The sequence below is a fragment of the Callorhinus ursinus genome, unplaced genomic scaffold (assembly GCF_003265705.2).
Source record: "Callorhinus ursinus isolate GAN/ISIS: 27379988/994484 unplaced genomic scaffold, GSC_fseal_2.0 scaffold72, whole genome shotgun sequence".
NCBI classification, from domain to species: domain Eukaryota; kingdom Metazoa; phylum Chordata; class Mammalia; order Carnivora; family Otariidae; genus Callorhinus; species Callorhinus ursinus.
This window is the reverse complement of record NW_027397134.1, coordinates 5,611,559-5,635,441: the sequence shown is the minus strand read 5'-3', so window position 1 is coordinate 5,635,441 and position 23,883 is coordinate 5,611,559. Positions and strand designations below refer to the sequence as shown.

Here is a 23,883-nt window from a genome sequence, read left to right as displayed (position 1 = left end):
AGACCCGACCCAGAGGCTGGCTTCCCTTAGCCCTCCCAGAAAGGCCCCTGAAGCCTTGTGCCCGCAGGACCCCAATCACCCAGCATCCTGGCGGTCATGGGTTTTGCCAGAGAGCCCTCCTCTTCCCCAGGTGATGGTCTCCTGCCTGGGAGCCACCGCCTGCCTCACCCGCTTCCTGACACAGCCCAGATGGTGCGCCTTCCACCGCGCCATGGCCTGCAGCAGCCGCCGCCGGCCGTGATGCACAGCCGCCCTCCTGAGCTGGGCTCTCTGCTCGGCCGCCCTCCGGCTTCGGTCCCGCCAGCGCCAAAACCACGTCCTGAGACAACCTAAGGCAAATCCGAGTCAGAGGTTGCTCTTATGGGAGGGTTTCTCCGAACCAGTCTGCAATGGTCAAGGTTCGGAGAGCTGAAAAGGTCATGGGGTAGAGCTGGGGTGTCAGCCCACACTCGGTGAAACAGCCACATGGGGACGGCGGCCACTCTGTGACATCAGCTCTGGCCACCTTCAGTGGCTGCAAGCACCCCGGGGGCCGGAACCTGGGCTGCTGTGCCCCCAAGGGTGGGCCAGAAGCACCAGGCTGTCCACGGTGGCCACATGTCTGCAGCGCCCCCCGCGGAGCGGCCCGCAGGATGCTGCCGGACACACAGAGGAGACCCTCTGTCCAAGGGAGTGGGGGGCCATGGCCCTATTTGGCCAGAGAGGAAAACCAAGGCTCAGGGAGTCCAAGCAGCTCCAGCCAGGCCTAGGAGGAGACACAGTGTCTGCTGGGCCGAGTCTGATATCCTGGGCTCTGCAGGCAGGCAGAGGCTACGGCATGCATTTTGTTTCTGTGTCACCAGATTCTCTCTTGAGGGAAAGCAAGCACTTTCTGCTGTTTTTCAAGAGGGCTGGTACCCGGGCACTGATGCCAAGGTGGGGTGTCCTCTCCGGGGCCTACTGGAGGCGGCAGGGAGGGCAGGTTTGCACGCCTGGAGGCGAAGCCTTAGGACCAAGTGCTGATGCTTCCTGGATACTGCTTCAAGTGGGTACCTCTCACTGGATCCTTACCACAACCCCAAGAGGCAGGTACTATTATTCCCATTTTACAGATGGAGAAACTGAGGCTCAGAGAGGCCTTGCTGGGGCCACACAGCCAGCATCTGACCCTGCCTGTACCACGCTCTCTGTTGAATGTGTCTTACAACACGTCGCCCTGAGCTCGTCCTCCTCCAGCACCCAGCCCCACCCCTGGGCTGCCAAGGCGTGCCTGAGACTCGAGGCCTTAACTAAGCCCAGAAATGGTTCCACAGGTACTGAGTGCACATCTGCTATGTGCTGAGAACACTGTCTTGCCACATGGTCTCGCAAATCCTTTGTACCACCTGTACCAGACACAGCAATCCCAGGGCCCGCCAGGTGCTGCCACCGCCTTCTACGGAAGGCTGCCTGCCCCTCGGTCCTGCGGAGAGAAGCAGCTCCAGGCTGCACCCCATGCCTGTCACCTCTAGCACCCGCTGTGGCCGCCTGACCCCCCCACTGGCAAGGCCTCTGCAGTGCTGGATGCCAAAGCTCTGTCCAGAGGCCACGGAATGGGCTGAACCCCTCAGCTTCTCTCTTGGGAGTGACCTGGAAACATAGCACTGGTTTCTTGGGGCGGGGGCAGCTTGAGGACACAGAGAAGCCCATTAGGGGTGGAGTAGGTGTGGGATGTTTGACCCCACGGTTCTGTCTAGAGAAAAGCAGAAATGTGTGTTTAGCCACGTAAAACACTATAGTCAGAACCAAACCAAAGTTGATCATTTTTTGTCCTGGAGCCAACAACTTGATCTGTTTTCCCTATGGTCCAATTTAAACCATTCCTGTTTGTTTTCATTTCCGGTTGTATTTTCATTTATTCTAACCACTGGCTGTCCTCTCATGTCCCTACTGCAGGGCCATAGGCCTCAGTTTCCCTGCATCTCCTCTCTGCTCCTGTCTGGACAGTCTTCCCCAGGCTGTTTGTATAGCAGGGAGTCAGACTGTCCAAGGCCACTGCTCCCTGAACACACAAGGGCCCGGCTACACAAGGAGGCAGACACCCCTCAACCTTGACTCCTTCGTAAGAATCAGATATTAAGCCTCGGTCTTACATTTGGACATCAACTGGTTGGCACCTGGCTGGGAAGAGAATGCTATGATGCACTGGATTGAATGGTTACCCCTCCCAAACCCAGAACCTCATCCTGAACCTCAGAACTGTAGTCGGCAAGACGGTCAGTGCAATCAGCTGACACCATCCTGGGGGAGGACTGGCGGCCTTCTAAGAGAGACGCGGATGCAGGGAAGACAGCCCTGGGCCCTCAGAGGCCGAGGATGGAGGGATGGGTCTGCAAGCCAAGCAACAGCAAGGACTGCCTGGACTGTCAGGGGCTGGAAGAGCCAAGGAAGGATTCTCCACTCCAGCCCTCACAGGAATCATGGCCCTGCCGACACCCTGGTTTCAGACGTGGCCTCAGAACGCCGAGAGAACAATTTTCTGCCGGTGGAAACCTCCCAGTTCGTGGCACTGTTATTTAGCCACAGGAAACTCACACGCGTGAGAAGAATACAAAGACTGAGGGAGAGCAGATGGAACACAAGACAGTTCTGTGTCCTTCACAGCCCTCTCCCCGGCTGCCAGGAACTCCACTTACCCTTATCGAGCACCTTCCGGGCCTCCTTGATGGCACAGTCCTCCTGTTGTCGGTAGTATATCTGCACGGATGCAGCCTCCCGCCACTGCACCAGGACCTAAGGGGCAGATGAAGGGCACATCCTGACTTCCCAGGAAGCCCAGCTCTGCGGGCAGCTCCTCACGGAACAAGGCCAAGCGGGGACACGGCACTCACACACATTCTGGAAAACGCCGGCCAGCCCACAGACCCCAGGCCACAGACCCAGCCCCCGGTCCCCACAGGAGGCCCAGTATTGCAGGCGATGGACTGTTCTATAGAAGCAGTTAAACTTCCAAGCACGCCATCAAGAAGTCAAGGCATCACACGGACTTTTGTTCTGTTATTACGTGTTAAACAGAACTATATATTACACGCCTGCAGCCTTTCTGAGACACACAAGAAATCACACCAACAGAGCACTTTAAAAAGAAGTCAAGCAGCCGGGGTTGCTGCTCCCCGGCTCCTGAGGCACAAACTCCATTCCCTGCAAAAAAAAAAAAAAAAAAAAAAGGGCCCCCTTGCGAGCCCCGGAGCCAAGGAGAGTCCCGAGTCCCCGACCCTCCTTCCAGGGCTGGCCCCAGACAGCAGACTTTTCTGACAGCAGACTAGGCCTTGATTTGAAGTCACGGTTCCTCACCCTCGGGAGGCTTCCGAGTTGTCAGGACCAGTCTCCCCCCGCCTTCCAGCAGGAGAACCGCTGCTGTTCAGAGCTCCTGGCATGATGCTTTCCTCTAAAACAGCCGCCGGTGCAGGGACCACTTCTGTCCCTTCATTTCTGAGTACCCCCTGGTGTGTAACACCCCTTCCTCCCACAGTCATGTGCTGGCACGCCCCCCCCTCCTCCGGCGCATAGGACAGGCCCCACCACGCGGCCTTTGGGGGCCACTTCCCACGGATGATGACCAACAATCTCACGTTCCTGGAGTGCACGAGCAGGAGTGAGCATCCTCTGACAGACTGAAGAGACGGAGGGGCACGCTGACTTAGTTTGTCCCAGTGGGAAATTCTACATGTGTAGGAAATATTGGTTCTGATAAGAACCAGTCTGCTCACTATGTTTTTGTTTTGATGGATATTGGTGCATAATCCAGCAAAAAAATAAATAAAACCCTACTGCTCACACAGCTGTTACGTGTGCATGGAGGAGGGTGAGTGAACCCACGTCCTGGGTTCCCCGTTCAGTGCCTAGCTTTGGGGCCACCCCCTCGCAGCAGCAAGGTCCCAAGCCCTCCTGGGCGACCAGCTGGGTCTCCGCATGTCTCACCTTGGAACACAAGGTTCGCCAGTAGTGAGCGCTTGCTCGGGAGGTTTGCTGGGCTTCAGCCACACGGGCCAGGGTGTTCTCTCTCCAGCGACGGAACACACACCTGCGGGAACACAGGCCGGGGAGATGGGGTGACACCAGTGCGGAGAGACAGGGGGAGGTTTCCAGTGAGTCGTTCCTGCTTCTTCAGCCCACTAGTGCCTCAATCGAGGATGGACTCCTCGTACCTGAGAACATCAGTCTCACCAAGAGCCACGTTTATGACAACACACACAACACACGGCTGGTGAGCACCCGCTCTGTGCCAGGCACTGGGGGAGCACCAGGGGCACCACGGTGAACAAGGCCAAATACCACGTCCTCACGCACGTACATGACATACAGCAGGGACCAGGTAGTGACGGTACAGGCGAGTCATGCCGCAGTAAGGCACAGAGAGACGGGAGGTGGCAGAAGGCCACTGGAGCCCCAGCACCGTGCTTGCTGCTGAGTTAGTTCCGTCACTCTTTCTTACTCCCCATGTCTGAGGAGCTGCATGGGCAGGCACTTCCCCGAAGGAGGGTGTGGGTGTTAAGTCCACAAGGCCCACCACCCCCAGGCAGCCTGGAATACCATGTGCTGAACAAATCCGGAGGGAGGAAAAGAGTGGAATGAGGGAGGCCTGCCGGGAAGGAGAGAGTGAGAGCTTGGTTTAGCAGGAGCTAGACGACGGGCTCCTGATGGAGCTGGAGCTGACAGAGCGAGTGACCTCCAAGGCTGTGGGAGATGCCTCTGGAATCCGTGAAAGGCCTGGACAGCCAAGCTGGGAGGCACCTGAGTGGGGGCTGAGGCAAAGGGAGTCCCTGCAGCTCTGGAGCAGGAGACACGGAATCGTGCAGGGGAGGGCACAGTGTCGAGAGGAGCAGGACGAGGGAGCTCGCGCACATGTCCCAGTGACAGCTGCCTCCGCAAGGCCCCAGGCCGCACACAGCAGCTTCGAGACATGCGGTGACCCAATGAATGGAGCGCCTGCTGTGCAAAAGCCCAAGCCAGGCTGCGAGCAGCACAAGGAGCCAGGCCCGCCCGCCCGGCCCTGCCTGGGTCTGGACGGAGCGCGCCGTTCCTCAGGCAGGGCCCGGAGACGCGGGGGCACTCACCGAAGCAGCCGCCTCCCGTGCTGCCTCTCCCTGGCCGCCACCTCCTGGAGGACGCTCCGCACGCGGCTCTGGTACGTCTGCAGGAGACCGAGGGGACTAGTGGCCGGCCCGGCCCGTGTCCCTCCGCAGCCCCGCAGCGCTCACCCAGGAGCGCGCCGAGTCCCACGGCCAGAAGAGCACCAGGACAACAGCGAGGGGACGCTCTCGCTAAGTCCTCACTCATCAGTCAAGCCACTGGGCTCCTGGACAAGGGGCCGCTTCGATGCGGAGGCTGGTAACCCCAGACTCGTTTTTGCTGTGCCGAGCAAGGCCACAGGGGGTGAGACCCGCTGTCCGGCGCACGCGCTCTGGGAGGGGCAGGGAGAACAAGGGAAGGACACAAAGTCCCCACTGCCGCCCACCCCCCAGCCCCGCCGAGGCCAGCATCCGCCCGTACCGCCCAGGTGCGCAGCGCCCCGCGCAGCAAGGTGCGCCGGTGATGCAGGCGGGCGCGCGTCAGCTTCCGCCGCTCGGCAGCGCGCAGGGCCAGGCCCTGCGGACAGAGGGAGGGCCGGGGGCCAGGAGGGGCTCAGCCACGCCTCATCTTGCACCCGTGGGGTCCTCACCCCCCACCCCTAGGCCTCATCTAGCAATAGGTATCTCTCAGGGGTTTTGTGGGGATCCGATGGAACAAGTGCTTGACTTGGGGTAAATGCTCAAGCATTTTTACCCTGAGTAGAGTGCCTGCAAATGGTTAGGCCAGGACTTTTAGGTTCAGTGAGTTCAGACCAGAGCCAGAAGGACATGGGATTTTGAGCCAGTCACCTCACGTCACCAGGTTAGTGCTTGCCCCTGTGCTGCCCAGGCTGTCTCCCAGGCTCAGAGGCAGATGGCCACCGTGGGGCTGAAGCCAGACCCACGTGTCTACTCGGAGTCACGCTGACACACAGCCCCACCTGTCCCCAACCAAATGAGGTGGCGTCTTTGCCAAAGCCTTACCTCCTTCCACCTGCCCCAGGCCCAGTGCAGGATCCGAGCCGAGTGGAACTCTGCAGCCAGCACCAGGCTGGTCTTCCTGTGGGGAGGGCTGAAGTCAGCACTGCAGCCTGGACCCGGCCAGGGCCCTTTCGATGGGCACCCCTCACAGTCCCTGGCCCCTGCCTAGCTGTTCTTAAACTGGTGGGGAGGGAGGAATCAAGACCTTTTCTGGGGGCGCCTGGGTGGCTCAGTCAGTTAAGCATCTGCCTTTGGCTCAAGGTCATGATCCCAGGGTCCTGGGATCGAGCCCTGGGTCGGGCTCCCTGCTTAGCAGGGGAGTCGGCTTCTCCCTTCCCCTCTGCCCCTGCTTGGGTGCTCACTCTCTCAAATAAATAAACAAAATCTTAAAAACAAACAAACACCTCCTCTGAAGAGTGCCAGAGGATTTGGGCTCTCCCCTCAGGAAAGCAAGCACCTAATTAAATTCTTGCAGCCAACCTGACAGGGCTCAAGTACACTGAAGTACATTCATGTGCTGGCGACTCAGGAGATTAAAGGTGGCCAGAATTTGAGAGTGGGGGGGAGATCTGCACAGCACAAAGTGGATGCAGAAAGGCATGAAAGCAGGCCAGGGTGGGCAGTGTCCATGTGGGCGGCCTGCCCCGCCCTCTCTCCAACCACATGGTGTGGTAAAAACTGCCACAACCTGCCCCTGGGCCACAGCTGCTGGTCCTGGGGGCTCAGCTATCCTGAAACGGGCTCATCAGTCTATTCCCTGGCCATGGTCACTCTGAATGGGCCCCAGTGAGTAGGACGCATCCAATGGGTAGGACCTCAGATCCATGCAGCATGTCTGTCCCTAGTCGAGTTCCTGAGGCTGGGAGCTCCATGAGGTACCCCAGGATCCTCTCACTACATCCCTGCTTTGGTATAGACCGTATCAGGCAGAATTTCTGGAACTTGGAACCAGAGTCTAGGCTAACACGACCCTCCGACAGGCACTCAGAGCTGAGGGTGCTACCACTATGGTCAAAGCTGGCCCGAGAGGGGAAGAGCTTCTGGGGCAGAAGCAGCCCCTCACTCTGTTCTGAGGCCTCGGGCACTGTCCTTCCAGATGCAGAAAGCCCTCCTGAGCTGATGGTGGCGGCGGTGGGCCCAGGCCGCTGCTGTCCACTGTCGCTCCCGGTGACGTGCTGCTGCCTGCTGGTGCCACGTGGACCAGGACCTCTGCAGGAGCTGCTGCTCTGAGTGAAGGATGGCCTGGGGCAGGATGGCGGGGAGAGAACAGAGTGGGTCAAGCAGCTGGGGGTACAGAAGCCAGGAAGAATCTATAGGCCACAAATACTGACCAAGGCAAAAGAAATGGGCGTTACAGAGCCGCCCTGGCCCAGAAGCCATATGTAAACTCCACTGACAAAGGCAACAGATGCCCCAGGCCCTGCCCTGCCTCATGAGTCCTGGTCACAGGCAGGACGCCCCGCAGTGTGGGTCTGGGCTCTGGGCGACGTCTCGAGCAGAGGCGGCAGTGAGTGCAAAGCTTGAAGCAGGTCCTGCCCACTCCAGGCACCTCCGCAGGGCGGCCACTTACCATTCTCTCTGCCAAGCGGTTTTCTCGATGCTGAAACATCTTCTGCCACCAAATAGCAAATACTTGCTTTTCCAACGTCTCCCTAAAAAGATAAATAATAATAATAATAATGGGAAATAAGGCACTTAAAATAAAACAAAATCACTAAAAAAAGAATGAGAAGTCCCAAATAATTGGGTTTTTCCTCTTAGGCTCTGAAGAGGTAGATACATTGAGATGGAGAGAAAGGAAAGAGAAAGGGAAGGAAAGCAGACAGCAGTGGGCAAAAAACCCCCACAAACAACCCAATACTCTTCAAGTTCTTTTCAGTGTCAGCCAAGCATTCACACAGTAAGAATGAGACTGACTTGGAGACCCTGGCTCTTCTTCAGTTCAGTTCCGCACTGAATTACCAGCAGTGCTCAATGATCAGTAGTGAAAGCCTTTCTAGTCCGTGCTGACTGGCCAGGCTGCTGCTACCCAAATCCTTGGGGAGAGTGGTTAAAAACAGAGGCCACGTCTCCAAGGCTGACTGCACAGGTCTGAAGTAGGCCCCAGGAAACAGTATTTAAAACAAATGTTCCATGTGAGGTAGACAGGGAGACAGGTTTGAGAACCACTGTTCTGTCTCCTCTGCCTAGGCCTCCCTGCTCAGCATGATGGGAAGGCCTGCAAAGGCAGTGCCGGGAAAACTGGTCAATAGCCACTAGGGGCTGTGCGTTGGCAAAACCATGGGACAAAATATATGTGGCAACTGTTTTCAGGCCCTGGACAAGAGGCAACACAGACTGTGACCCTCAGAGTTGAGAAACAAGGTGAGCCCCCTGAGGGCATGTTCTAAACACCTGGGGCAGGGGAACAGAGTCCAAGCAGAGCAGGACAGTCTCACTGAGTTGAGGCAGAGACTCAGGGGTTCAAGACTGAGTCCTTCCCCTGAGTTCAAGATTGCAGGGGAAGGACTGCATGGATACCTGTGCCCTTCCTGCACCTGGGCAGGTAGAGACCTCGCCCTGCCTCAAAGGCACACTCACATACACCTTACATATTCTGCAAGGGCAGTACCCAAAATTCCGTGTGAGTCTGCCCAGTTGGCAGCATAGGCAGGCTCTGTGAGGCCTAGCAGAGTGGCCTCTTCAGGGCTGACTGCTGGATGGAGATTACCAGAGGCTGGAAAGGGCTCGGAGATGGAGTTCTGGCCCAGTCTGAATGGAGAGACTTTGCTGAGAACCCCAGAATTCAGAAAGGCTGAGCCTCAGGAATAAGCACCATGCCCTAACTCTGAAGACAAAAATCAAAAAAGACCTACACGTGGAGTGCCCGGTAGAGCATGCACCCCATCTCAAGGTGCAACTCTTGATCTCAGTGTTGTAAGTTCAAGCACCACACTGGGTGTAGAGATTATTTAAAAAATAAAATCTTAGGGCGCCTGGGTGGCTCAGTTGGTTACGCGACTGCCTTCAGCTCAGGTCATGATCCTGGAGTCCCGGGATCGAATCCCGCATCAGGCTCCCTGCTCAGCGGGGAGTCTGCTTCTCCCTCTGACCCTCTTCCCTCTCGTGCTCTCTATCTCTCATTCTCTCCCTCTCAAATAAATAAATAAATAAAATCTTAAAAAAAAAACCTTTAAAAAAAATAAAATAAAATCTTAGGGGTGCCTGGGTGGTTCAGCTGGTTAAGCGTCTACCTTTGGTTTGGGTCATGATCTCGGAGTCCTGGGACTGAGCCCTCCATCGGACTCCCTGATCAGTGGGGAGTCTGCTTCTCCCTCTGCCTCTCACTCCATTTGTGCTCTCTCTCTCATTCTCTCTTAATAAATAATCTTAAAAAAAAAATTAAATCTTAAAACACACACACACACACACACACACACACACACACCCCCCAAAGAAAGAACAGAACCATACTCAATAGGATCAACAGGAATCACCAGAATAAACAGTAACCACTGCCTTACAGAATAAAATGCAAAACCCTTCAAAGGAAAAACAGCTGTCAACAAAAACAATGACCCAAATGTTGGAATCAGCAAACACCTAAAAACAGTTATTAAAGTTTGTGTACTTAAGTGAAGGATTAACAAAATTAGTTACCAGACACGGAATCCTGGCAGAGAAATAGAAACTATAAAAAAGAACCAAATGATTTGGTGGCTCCTCAAAAAGCAAACACAGAATTAGCATTTGATTTAGTAATTCCACTTCTAGGTATACAACCAAAAAAATTAAAAGCAGAGACTCAAACAGATGTATGTATATTGATGTTCACAGCAGCATTACTCACAGTAGCTAAAACATAGAAACAAGTGTCCATCAGCATACAGACGAACAAACTGTGGTATATCCATACAATGGAATATTATTCAGCCATAAAAAGGAATGAAATTCTGATACATGCTATGACATGGATAAACTCTGAAAACATTACGTTAAGTAAAATAAGCCAGACACAAAAGGTCTAATATTACACAATTCCACATATATGAGATACCCAGAATAGGCAAATTCAGAGACAGAAAGTAGCTCAGAGGGTCCCAGGGCTGGAAATAGATGGAAATGGAAAGTTAGTATTTAATGGATACAGAATTTGTTTGGGATGATGAAAAAGTTCTGGAAATGCATAGTGATGATGGCTGAATATTGCAAATGTACTTTATGCCACTGAACACACAATATGCTTAAAAATGACTAAAATGGTAAGTTTTATGTTATGTATGTTTTTCCACAATTGGGGGGGAAAAAAATTCTAGAACTGAAAAGTACCATAACTGAAGGAGAAAAATCACTGGATGAGTTACAAATAAGAAACTGCAGGATATAGATCACTGAAGACTTTCTATTGAAAGATCAATAGAGGGGGCGCCTGGGTGGCTCAGTTGGTTAAGCAACTGCCTTCGGCTCAGGTCGTGATCCTGGAGTCCTGGGATCGAGTCCCACATCAGGCTCCCTGCTCAGCGGGGAGTCTGCTTCTCCCTGACCCTCCCCCCTCTCATGCTCTCTCTCTCCCTCTCTCTCTCATTCTCTCTTTCTCAAATAAATAAATAAAATCTGTTTAAAAAAAAAAAAAAAGAAAGATCAATAGAAAGTATCCAATCTGAAAACGGAAAGAAAAATAGAAAAAAACTAAACAAAGCCTCAGTGACCCGTGGGACAATATCACTGGTTTAACATAGTGTAATTAGAGTCTAAGAAGGAGGGAAGAGAGGATGCAGGGCAGGTAAGTTGTTTTTTTTTTAGAGAGAGCGAACGCGTGCATGCGTGTGCATGGGGGGAGCACAGAGTAAGGGAGAGAGAGAATCTTAAGCACACTCCATGTCCAGCATGGAGCCTGATATCATGACTCTGAGATCATGACCTGAGCCTAAATCAAGAGTAGGACACTTAACTGATTGAGCCACCCAGGTGCCCCAGGGCAGATAAATTATTTAAAGAGATAATGGTGGGGTGCCTGAGTGGCTCAGTCAATTAAGCGGCTGCCTTCGGCTCAGGTCATGATCCTGGGGTTCTAGGATTGAGCCCCGTGTCAGGCTCCTTCCTCAGTGGGGAGCCTGCTTCTCCCTCTCCCTCTGCCACTCCCCCTGCTTGTGTGCACTTTCTCTCTCTCTTTCCCTCTCTGTCAAATAAATAAAATGTTTAAAAATAAAATAAGATAAAATAAAAATAAAAAAATACAAAATACAAAAGGTACAGAGTTAAAAAGTCAATGGAGGAAATAAAATGTAATACTAAAAAATTCTAAGTGAACAGGGCAGAAAAGGAGAAACAGAAACAAAAATCAGATGTAGGCTTCGGCCCAACCACACCAACAACTACATTAAATATAAATGAACCACACACTCTAATTCAAAAGCAGAGATTATAAGGAATGACTGGGTGGCACAGTCAGTTGAGCATCTGACTCGGATTTGGCTTGGGTTGTGATCTCGGGTGTCGTGGGATCAGGCCCCGAGCTGGGCTCCACACTTGGTGTGGGAGACTGCCTGGGAGACTCTCTCTCCCTCTCTCTCTACCCTTCCAAACCCCTTCACGCTCACTTGCTCACTCTCTGTCTCTCAAATAAATAAATTGGTAAAAAAAAAAAAAAAAATAGAAATTGTCAGACTAGATAAAAAATTAAGACATAGCTATATGCTGTTTACAGGAGGCAAGCTTTATTAAATATGAAGATAAATAGAGTGGGAAAGGTAAACCACATAAACTGTAAATACAAAAAAAGCTGGTGAGGATATTTTAAAAAAAGTCCAAGTAGACTTTGAGAAACGAAATATTACCAAATATAAGGAGGTTCATTTCAAAATGATAAAAAGGGACAATTCATGAGGAAAACATAACAATCCTAACTGTACATGGACCAAATAACAGATTCCAAACACATGAAGTAAAACTGATAGTATTACCAGGAAAAATAGATAAATCCATAATCATAGCTAGAGAATTTTAATACTTCTCTCTAGTAATTGATAGAACAAGCAGACAAACAAAAAACCTATGGGGGGTGGCGCCTGGGTGGCTCAGTCAGTTGAGTGTCTGCCTTCAGCTCAGGTCATGATCCTGGGGTCCTGGCATTGAGCCTCATACTGGGCTCCCTGCTCTGCGGGGAGCCTGCTTCTCCCTCTCTCCCCCCCACCCCTACTTGTGCTCTCTCTCACTATCTCTCTCTCAAATAAATAAAATCTTTAGAAAACAAACACCTTGTCTGAGGAAAGCATCTGCATCCTAGAGACTGGAAAGCCAGGGCTCTGAGTGAACACGCTAACCTCTGCCTCTACAGTTCTCTTCCTGCCTGCTCCTACCTACAGGTCCTGGGCCTGAGCCACGGCCTCCAGCCCAGCCATCCCACCTGCAGACTGGCTGCCCCCCACCGCCCATGTCCTTCTAGCCTGCCCATTTCTCCTGCCTAATGGAGTTTTGTGCAATTTGGAGTTTTTCCATGAACTGAGCCTTGTATTAAAAGAGCCTTTAGGAGATTTATGTTAGAAACCAAGGACCTCCCTTCAGCTCTGAACAGGTTTTTCCTTCGATCCCAACACAAAGATTTATGGACCTTTCTAGTTGACTCAGATTTGTGGATGGCTTCTCCCCCTTTCCTATTCTACATTCTTAGTCCTATATATATATATAATAGTCCTATATATAATCAGTTCAATAAAATACGAAATAACTATAAAAAAACAATAACAAAAACTTGAAAAGATACAGAAAATTTGAAGATGACTACCAATCAACTTGTCCTAATAGACATTTATAGAACACTATATCCAACAACTATAGTATAAATATTCTTTTAAAGTGCACATGGGAAAAAATAAAGTACACATGGAAGGTTCACCAAAATAGACCACATATATTCGGCTGTAAAACAAGTCAACACATTTCAAAAACTGAAGTTATATAAGGTGTTTTCTAGCCACAATGGAATTAAATTGGTAATTAAAAACAATAATGTATCAAGAAAATTCCTATTTGAACATCAAATAACATATTTCTAAATAAACCACAGGTCAAGGAAGAAGTCACAAGGCAAATTAGAATATATGTTTAGTTGAATGGTAATAAAAATACAGCATGTTAGAATTTGTGGGATAAAGCTAAAGCAGAGAGAAACCTTATAGCTTAAAATTTTCACAAGATTTAAAATTGATAATTTATCGCCAACAACAAAACAATGAGTGGGCACGCCTGGCTGGCTCAGTTGGAGGAGCATGAGACTTTTGATCTCAGGGTTGTGAGTTCAAGCCCCACGTTGGGTGTAGAGATTGCTAAAATAAATAAATACATAAGCTTAAAAAAAAATGGGTGATTTGTACTCCCATCTTAAGGTTAAAAAAACAAAAGGAAGGCATATTAAATCCAAAGTAGAAAGAGGTACAAAATAAAGAGCTAGAATTAATGTAAGAAAAATATACAATAAGAAAATCAGCAAAAGTTAAAAAACCAAAAACCTATGGTAATTCCTTGCAAGACTGATCAAGAAAAAAAGAGAAAAAATACAAATAACCAAAATCAAAATCAGGAATGTACAAGATATCATCAGAGATTTTATAGACATTAAAAGAATAATAAGGCACTTTTATGAACAGCTTTATGCCAATATATTTCACACTGTGGATAGAATGAAAAATTCCTTGAAAAATAGAGCTTACCAAAACTGATGAAAAGAAACTCTTGGTAGCTCTGTATCTAGTTTTTTTTTTTTTTTTTTTAAGATTTTATTTATTTATTTGACAGAGAGAGAGAAAGACAGGAGAGAGGGAACACAAGCAGGCGGAGTGGGAGAGGGAGAGGCAGGTTCCCCACTGAGCAGGGAGCCCGATGCGGGGCTCGATCCCAGCACCCTGGGATCATGACCTGAGCCGAAGGCAGACGCTTAGCGACTAAGCCACCCAGGCGTCCCTCTATATCTATTTCCAAAATGAAATCTGTAATCAAAAACCTTTCCATAAAGGAAACTCTAGGTCCAGATAATTTCACTAGCAAATTCCATAAAAAATTTAAAGAAATACCAAAAACACACATTACAAGAAAACTACAACCAATATACCTCATGAAAGTACATGTAAAAATTTTTAATAAAACATTAACAGATTAAAATCAGCAACACATGAAAAAGATAATATATCATGGCCAAGTGGGGTTTATCTCAGGAATACGGGGTTGATTTAACATGTGAAATCAGGAAAACCATACGATCATCTTAATAAATGCAGAGAAAGCATCTGGCAAAATGTAACCACCCTTCATAATAGAAACTCTCAATAAACTATGAACAGAGGGGAACATTCTCAATCTAATAAAGGGTATCTATAAAAATACTCAATGGTGAAATACTGACTGCCTTTGTTTTCCCAAGATTGGAAAAAAGACAAGTATGTATCTTCTCATTACCTTTATTCAATTTTTTTTTTTTAAGATTTTATTTATTTATTTGACAGAGAGAGACACAGCGAGAGAGGGAACACAAGCAGGGGGAGTGGGGAGAGGGAGAAGCAGGCTTCCCACAGAGCAGGGAGCCCAATGCGGGGCTCGATCCCAGGACCCTGGGATCATGACCTGAGCCGAAGGCAGACGCTTAAACGACTGAGCCACCCAGGTGCCCCATCCTCTATTCAATACTTTATTGGAGATGCTAGCTAATGCAGTAAAGACAAAAATAAAAGCATACAGACTGGAAAGGATAAAGTAAGTTGTCCTTACTTGCATATGACAGGATTATTTATGCAGAAAACTCTACATAATTAAAAAAAAGAGAGACTCAAACCATTAAGTAAATTTAGAAAGGTTACAGAACACAAAGTTTCAGTTGTATTTCTATATACTAGGACAAACAGTTGGAAAATGAATTTAAAAAATAATTCTATTCACAATAGCATCCAAAAAATAAGGTATTTAGGAATAAATTTAAAAATATATACACAAGACTTCTATGCAAAGCTACAAAACACTGAGAAAAATTAAAGAAAAGCTAAATAAATGGAGAAGTTCATGTTCATTTATGGGACATCTCAATAAGCTTGAGATGTCCATTCTCCCCTAAACATCTATACAGATTAAGTGCAATCCCAAACAAAAAAAAAATCCCAGGAGGAATAAAGTTGAAGAACCGATTTCAAAACTTGCTATAAAGATACAAAAATCAGGACAGTATGATAATGGCATAAGGATAAAGAAACAGATAAATGAGGGTGCCTGGGTGGCTCAGTTGGCTGGGCGACTGCCTTCGGCTCAGGTCATGATCCTGGAGTCCCAGGATCGAGTCCCACATCGGGCTCCCCACTTAGCAGGGAGTCTGCTTCTCCCTCTGACCCTCTTCCCTCTCATGCTCTCTCTCATTCTCTCTCTCTCAAATAAATAAATAAAATCTTAAAAAAAAAAAAAGAAACAGATAAATGAAACAGAAGAGAAAGTCCAAAAATAGATACAAACTTATAAGGACAACTGATTTTCAACAAAGGTGCCAAGGCAATTCAATGGGGGAATGAAAAGTCTTTTCAATAAATACTGCTGGAAAAACCTGAAAAACAAAACAAAAAAATAATCCTTAGCTCTTACCTCAAACCAAAATTCAAGATGATCACAGACCTAAATGTAAATGCTAAAACTTTATATAAAGCTTCCAGAGAAAATGTTGGAAAGTATCTTTCAAGATCTTGGGTGTAAGCAAATATTTTTTAGAGAAAACCCCAAAATCACTAATCATAAGAGGAAAAATTTGGTGAATTTGACTATAACAAAATTAAACATTTCTGCTCATCAAAAAATACTATTAATTCATTTCAATATATATATAGCCCATATATAGATCCCCACCCTGTGATAATTTCAACATACATATAACATACATATGTAAAAAACAACTTTGTTCTCAATTAAAAAAAAAACGTGAGAAAATGGAAATGCAAGCCACATTACTGGAAGAAAATATTTTTCTTTTTCTTTTTTTTAAAGATTTATCTGAGAGAGTGACACAAAGAGAGCACGTGAGCATGGGGAGGGGAAATGGGGAGGGAGAGAGGATCTCAAGCAGGCTCCCTGCTGAGCGTGGTGCCTGACACTGGACTTGATCTTGGGACCCTGAGATGATGACCTGAGCCAAAACCAAAAGTCAGACGCTTACTGAGCCACAGACACAGATAAAGCCAGCTACAAGGAAACATGGTTTTTCCCGAGGCCAGGCAGCAGTTGTAAAATGCCACCAGGGCCTCTTTTGAGTGGTTATTGCTTCCTTACCAATGACACCCCAGAAAAGCTTTGCCGCTTTCACTTATTCCTGAGGGTACACATAACAGTACTCCCTAGTGAACCCCACTTCTCTTCCCTCCTAATTTTGCCTCGGAAACAGAGCAATCCAAAACCAATCCCTGTTTCTCTTTTCCCTCTTCTGAATCCTTTTGTGGGAACCCAAACTTTACAAATTCCTTTCCCTCAGGAAGGGCACCATTCCAGAATTCCTGTGGAATTCCCTCCTTCAAGGCAATCGATCTGACTCGGTAAAACTACAGGATTTTGATCCTGGCTGATTAGGTCTTAAAAAGATGCTCTGCATTATGAGTCAGCAGGGAAATGAGACGTCACTCCCCATCCACCAGGATGGCTCAATTAGAAAGACTGTCAAAACCAAATGTTGATGAGGCTGTGGAACAACCAGCATTCTATCTGCTGGTGGGTGTATAATGATGTGACCCCCTATAAGAGGAAGCCTGTCCCCATCCTGTGAGCCAGAGTTAGCTTCTAGGTATCTACTCAAGAGAAATGAAAACAATCCATGTATATGTTCATAGCAGATTTATTCATAATGGCCTCAAACTGGAAACAACTCATACGTTAAAATGGATCAAAACATTGCCTTATAGTCATACAATACCACTCAGCAAAGACTGAACTACTACCTGACAACATGGCTCAATCTCAGAAACATTATGCTGAACTTTAAAAGAAACCAGACACAACAGAACACTTATTGAATGATCCCATTATTTAAAGTTCGAAAACATGCAAAATTAATCTGGTAGGACAGAAATCAGAGCAGTGGTTACCTGTGAGGGGGGGGTGGGAATTGACTGGAAGGGGGCATGAGGGAACTTTCTGGGGTGATGGAAATGTTCTAGACCTTGACTGGGCTGTTGATTATCCAGGCATAAATTTGTGAAAACTCATCAAACTGTTTATTTAACATCTGTGCCTTTCACTATGAATTTTAGCTCAATTAAAAAAAAGACAAATCAGTCTTGGCTCATTCTCAGAATACTATTTCACTGGTAGATTAAGAAACTACCATTTTCAGTCATAATTCATGAGATCCCACTATAAATTCTGTCCATATTCCTAAAATATTAAATAAATACCCTAAGAGTTATGGAAAGATAGAACATACATATTTTGGGGGAACTTTGATTTGCTAAACTCCAAACCAAACCTATGAATATTCATTTACCAGGAGAGTCACAAATCAATTCTAGGGGTTGGGGGAAAGGCTGATATTTTGTGCTGCCTTTCTGCTTGTATTCCCCATGGATTATTTCACTTTTCATGACAACCCTGTGAGATAGGACTATTATCAACTCATCTCCATTTTACATTTGAGGAAACAGGATCAGAGAGACAGAGTGGCTTGCGCAGGGTTACGAAACTGGCAAGCAGTAGAGCAAGGGTCTGAACTCAGGTCTCTCCAGCTTCCAAGCTGGGCTCCCCATCACTCTGCTCCCTCATGAGCTAAAGGCAGGAACCTTAAAAACTTAAGTTTTCTAAAAAGATCCAACTAAACCAAAACAAGATAAAATCCAGATCAGGCCTCGCGGCTACTCCCCGTCTCCAGTTCACCCACCACCCTTTTGTCTCAAGAATGATTCCCAACAAAAATCCTTTTGGAAACTCCTCTTGGCTATTTTGAAAGAACCCTCAATTTTTGAAAATCCCTACGGCATGCCAAAATACGAAAGAAGCAACAGAATCAATCATTGACTTTGTAGAAGAAGCGAAGGAGTGTGTTTGTGTTTGGTAGTAAAGCCATTTTTCAAGTGGAATCTACCAGACCTCAGTTCAGGAAGTAGGTAAAGGTGAAGTCACTCTCTGCAGACCCTTGCCAGCCTCCAATTTCCCATGGCTACCCCCTAAAAGCTTCTCTTTGACTTTGTGTGAAGGACTCCAGGAGTTCTGGCTGATCCCCTCAGGCTAGCATTCACACTCCTTCAAAGTTAAGATCACTGCAGCTTCTCCCAGTGTCCCTCCCATGTCCCTCCCTCTCGCCTCTTTGTCCTAAATTGATGGGACACTGTTCTCAGGGCAATCTCCAAAACCATCACTTTACTAGTTACATGCACCTGCTCAAACATCTAACTGTTATCTTTTTATGGGCTTGGGCAATCCCCTCAGTCTGGCCCTCCTCATCCTGCCCACTCCTGCCATTCATCCTCACCCCCTGGCTCACAGCATGCCTTCCTTCAGGGACTTCCCTCAGCACTAGCTCTGAGCTCTAGAAGAACTCCGGGCTGACAAAAATGAGGACATGTGGATCTATTCTCTGGAACTGTCCTTCAATTGTTTCTTGTGTATCAGTCTTACCTCCTCACAAAGACTGAAAGTTTCTACAAAGTCATCAAAAAGATCTTCCTTTTGATCTAGCAGAAAGTCCCTGGAGTCAAGGAGATCTGAATTTAAACCCTGGCTCTGCCACTTACTGGTTGATTTACATGGGGGAGTCATTATTCATCTTGAGCCTGTTCTCTCAGGACTGCTATGAGAAGGGAATTATTAACGAAGTTGATCACATCACAGGCGAATGAGCTTATATATTTGTTTCCCTTTTCCCACCACACCATGCCCACCACAGTGGCAGACACACAGTCAGTGATTAATAATTTCTTTGTTACAATTCCGCCAAAATGCAGCAAGGACCTGCTCTGGGCAAGTTTGCCTCTGCGGGAGCAAAAAGACATAGCTCTGCTCTGTGCCCGTCTTAATTTTGTTGATGACTATATTTCAAGACTTCAAAAAGCCAGGTCTGGCAGAACAGGAAGCAAGCATTTCAGGGCAATCACACTCAAGAATGCCTGCCAAGGCGATGCAAGGTCCAACCACACTCTGATCCAGAAAGCTAATGGACAGATTTACTGGAGCTCACACTGGCTTGCAATGAGGACAGGGGCATAATAAAACTCAGGCTGTTCTGAAAGCACTTGCAATAAAGATGAGCAAAAGCTTTCCCAGGAGAAATACTGGCTGGCTCTTCCTGCTAGATGAAATCAATGAGCCCACCTAATTGGAAAACCAAGAAGAACCAGGGCCTAGGGGGCTGGGAGGCTGAAAAACACCACCAATGGCCGTGTGGGCAGCAGAACAAGTCCCGAGAAGCCTGCCCAGACAGAAGCGACACTGCATACCTGTGAAAGCGTGCTGCTCTCGCATTGAGGACACTTTCCTGCTGCTGCCAACGCCAGAATCTTCTCCATGTGTGGAAGGCTGCAGGCAGGACTCTCTGCTCAAAGTGACTGTCTGCTCTGGACCGCAGCCGCTGCAGTATAACAAAGAATGACCTTTATTTGTACTTTATATTATATTTAAAAAAATGACCTTTAAGGGTTGCACTCTAGAGGGAGGGTTGCTTTCTACACAAAATTGAGAAAAAGATTAAAATCATTATTTTTAATCTTTGTCGCCATGATAGGTGAAAAATGAAATACGATGGGTAAGAAATTTTTACTCTAGGTTAAGTATCTCTTCACATACTTGTGTGTACATACACACACATATATACATGTATGTATCTAAATGCTCTGTCCTATGTACTAACTGTTCATACCCAATCCCTATTGTACTATCTGACTGCCAGTGTTTAACTCAGTGATGTACATGGGCTTTTTGAACCTTCAGAAATTTATCAGTCCTTTGTCACGTGTATTATCAACATTGTTCCCACCCTGTAATATATCTTTTGATTTTATCTATGATGTTTATTTGTAATACAGATTCTTTAAATTATTATGTAATTATGAAAAGCTACTACTATTTTACTGTTTATCACCAGGAAGATAAGACAACTGACATAAAAAAAATATATATATATATGTGTGTGTGTGTGTGTGTGTGTGTGTGTGTGTGTGTGTGTGTGTGTGTGTGTATGCTTCCATGATCCAAAACTCTGGGGGGACAGAAGGATATATGTATTTGCGGCACTTTTTAAAACAGGACCTCAAATTCTTTGGATTTCCTCCTTCTCTGAGAAGTCCCCCCCCCCCCCGCCCCTGTCGAATCTGGGCGGGACAGTGACTGCTTTGCCCAATAGAGAATGGTGAAATGGCCATGTGACTTCTGAGGCTGGGTCATAAAGGGCCATACAGTTTGTGTGTTGTTCACTGGGGCACTTTTGGAGTGAGCAGCAACACAGGAAGTCTGACTACCCTCAGGCCACCATGCTGTGAGGCAATCCAAGCCTCTTGGAGAGGCCCAGTGTAGGTTCTCTGGTTAACAGTCCCAGATGCGCCCAGCCTTCGAGTTATTCCAGTCCAGGAACCAGCAATGTGAGGGAAGAAACTTCCTAGAGGATCCTAATCCCCTGCCATTGGAATCTTCCCAGCTGAGGCCCTAGTAATCATGGAGCAGAGACCAGCCATCTTTGCTATGTCTTGTTTCAATTTCTGACTTACAGAACCCATAGGTATAATAACACGGTTGTTGTTTTAAGCCACTGAGTTTGGGGTGATTTTTCACATAGCAACAGATAACTGAACAGTAAGCATATGTGTGTGTGTGAATATATGGTATACATACTCCCACGCACATGGAGGAAAAGAGATACCAAATTTACTTACCAAATGTTATTTTAAGATTACGGGTGTTTTAATTTTTTTCTTTTATCTCTTCCTACACTTCTCAAATTATAATGTCTATATATTGGTTTTGGGCATTTACATTTTCAAATGTAAATAAAAGTAGAAGCAACAGTATAACGAAACTCCATGAACTTACCATCCAGCTTCAACAATTGGCTAACATTTTGCCATTCTTTCCGTATTACTTTTTTTTTTTTAAAGATTTTATTTATTCGACAGCTAGAGAGAGAGCACAAGTAGGCAGAGTGGCAGGCAGAGGGAGAGGGAGAAGCAGGCTCCCCGCTGAGCAGGGAGCCAGACATGGGGCTCGATCCCAGGACCCCAGGATCATGACCTGAGCCGAAGGCAGCCGCTTAACCGACTGAGCTGCCCAGGCGCCCCTCTTTCTGTATTACTTTTTAAAAAGAAAGAAACCCACAATAAATATTTTTATCTTTTCCTGAAATAGAAAGAACTGATGTTCTCTTTAAAGAACTTGATGTTCTCTGATGTCATCTCCTTAGATGACATTCAGATTGTTAGCCAAAGATTCGAAAAAAAGCAACAGCAACTAAGCAGGGCTCCTACTATTTTTCAGACCTTCTATATTACGCAGGCCATGCAAGAGCAGTGTGGAGAGATAAGAATACTGACCCTTGACCTTCCACTACTGTTGGGTCCCAGTGTCAAGAGGCTCTTTTTCCAGGGGGAATATGAGAGACTCTCTGCTTCTTTTCCACCTTGAGTAAATACAACCTTTCGACCCTGGCACTCAGTTTCTTTTTCTAAAAGGTCTCTGCCTTCTGTTGAGCTTACATTAAATGGGCTTAAGAAACCAAGTGGCAACGTCCTTTCAGAAATAGCCATATCATCCAAAGGAATGTCAAAGAATGCAGCAATTCTAAGCATTTTCTAGGTGTGGAAGGCAAGCCATGCCCGGGGCTGGCACCACCGAAATGCCAAGAACTGAGATGATCTTTAGGAAAAACTCTGTAGCAACCCATGGCGGTTCGTCTGTCTGTTCACTCGCTTGTTCATTCATTCATCTAAATATTAGTTGGCAGCTACCCTTTGTCCACACTGTGCTAAGGAGAAGAAAGAGACAGGGTCTGCCCTCAAGTAGCTCACAGTCTGGCAGGGAGAGGGGCTGGGAAACACCTAGGCACAGAATACACTGACAAAGTCACAGGGGGCTGGGGGAAGAGGTGACACTGGAGCTGAAAGAGTCGGAGGGACAGAGAACTGCATGTGAGAAGCACATTCAGAGAAGGACCAGCAGCTTAACTGGCCAGAGCACAGCTGGGAAGGAACGAAAGGGCTGGTGACAGGAAAGGCTGGAGAAGTAACCAGAGCCCGGCTCCCACAGGGGTTGGTACACCTTGCTAGAAAATTCAGATTCTCTCCCAGCACTGTGAGGAAACAGCCAAATTCTTTAGATTCCCGTGTGAGACTCTAGAGGCAGATGGAGGAGGGGGTGGAGGGGGCAGCAGTTTGCTTTGTGTCCCGCCCCCCAACCCCATTTCACCAGGGATGGCCAAAATGAGGCCTGGACAGCACACTAACCCCTGCAAGGCCCACGCAGACACTCCTGGTTGAACACAAACTCCCCCAAGCCTAAACGTGGCCTCCAAACCCTTCTTGGTTCAGCACTCTAGACAGTTGCAGCCATCATTCGAGCTGGCCTGCAAGATCACACTTACTTGCCATCCTGGTGCTAAATTACAAGGCCTATGGGAGCAGGAATTTTGTCTGCTTTCTATCAGGCACAGCGGGTGCTCAGTGAGTCTTTTTCTTTTTTCTTTAAGATTTCATTTATTTATCAGAGAGAGAAGAGCATGAGCAGGGGGAGTTGCAGGCAGAGGCAGAAGCAAACTCCCCGTGTAGCAGGGAGCCCAATGCAGGGCTAGATCCCCGGACTCTGGGATCATGACCTGAGCCGAAGGCAGATGCTTAGCCAACTGAGCCACCCACGTGTCCCTCAGTGAGTCAAATGGAACTGAAGCTAGGAGTCCCGGCTGGCTCAGTCAGAAGAGCATGCGACTCTTGATCTCAGAGTCTTGAGTTGGAGCCCCATATCAGGTGTAGAGATTACTTAAATAAATAAAGCTTAAAAAAAAATGGAACTGAATTCTTTCTCAATCTGCCTTTACTAATTCGCCAGCTTGCTCCCCATGTCCTCCCGCCTGCCATGGGTACCTGTCTCACACTGTTCAGCACTGAGAACACGGCACTTATGTTCTGTACTTTTCCCAGTATTTCCTGCAGCTTGGCTAACTAATAGAGTAAATGAGTAATGATGTGAATGGAATGGCTAGTAAGAGATCATCACTCTCAGAGAGTGCCTGTGTTTTCACAGCACATGAAGGAATGGGGTTTACGCAGACTTTCCACTATCACTAGAGGGACCGGGGGGAAATACCTTTGAGCTTTTCACAGCAGCACCAAGACCTCTTAGCAAAGGTCTTTTCCAAGAATCTTTCCAAAGCAAATGGGTCCAAGAATGTAAGCCTGTGGAGTTACTTGCAATGAACTACTCCATACCTGCTTGTATCGCCTCTTCTGAGTATACTGTAACCACGATCTGATACACTTGCGTAGCAATGATATTCTGAAATAGAACACATAACATAACACATACTGCCTATTGCACTTTCAGGTTTGGGGTTTTAAAAATGTTTGTTTTTAAGGCCAGAAAATCTGGGTGTAGTTACATCTTCAGCGTTAAAGGCACCCTATCAGTTTCACTCTAGGAAACAGGGAAAAAAACCTATTATTCAACACAAAATCTGTTAGCCCCTAATTTGGGGCTATGGCTTGCCCCCAAATTTTGACAATTTTCTTATAAACCTAATTAGACCACCAAGCACAGTGTCTCTGGAACTTAGGTAATATGTATGAAATCCCCTATCATGAACTTCCTGGTTTTATGACCAAACTCTGGGACTTGTGGAGGACCACCTGGGTCTGTGACAAGCTCTTTCCAC

General features: G+C 47.4%; 1 protein-coding gene and 1 non-coding gene across 19 annotated transcripts in view; one reads left to right on the top strand and one right to left on the bottom strand.

Annotated features, from left to right (window-relative positions):
* SFI1 (SFI1 centrin binding protein) overlaps positions 1-23,883 on the bottom strand; it is a 99,501-nt gene that overhangs the window by 5,064 nt on the left and 70,554 nt on the right. For 17 of the 18 annotated variants that reach the window (XM_025858211.2, XM_025858208.2, XM_073886853.1 and 14 more), the window contains 10 exons: positions 23,441-23,507; positions 19,472-19,602; positions 7,621-7,702; positions 7,114-7,292; positions 6,054-6,129; positions 5,512-5,607; positions 5,076-5,152; positions 3,940-4,042; positions 2,655-2,751; positions 169-329 (listed from right to left, as the gene is read on the bottom strand). In XM_025858211.2, the coding sequence (XP_025713996.1) occupies positions 169-329; positions 2,655-2,751; positions 3,940-4,042; positions 5,076-5,152; positions 5,512-5,607; positions 6,054-6,129; positions 7,114-7,292; positions 7,621-7,702; positions 19,472-19,602; positions 23,441-23,507 (1,069 nt within the window). The remainder of the gene's footprint in view (positions 1-168; positions 330-2,654; positions 2,752-3,939; positions 4,043-5,075; positions 5,153-5,511; positions 5,608-6,053; positions 6,130-7,113; positions 7,293-7,620; positions 7,703-19,471; positions 19,603-23,440; positions 23,508-23,883) is intronic. The other variant, XM_073886849.1, reaches the window with a different exon arrangement.
* Positions 13,273-13,345, top strand: TRNAK-UUU (transfer RNA lysine (anticodon UUU)). Its single transcript has one exon. It is a non-coding gene; the product is annotated as a tRNA-Lys (tRNA).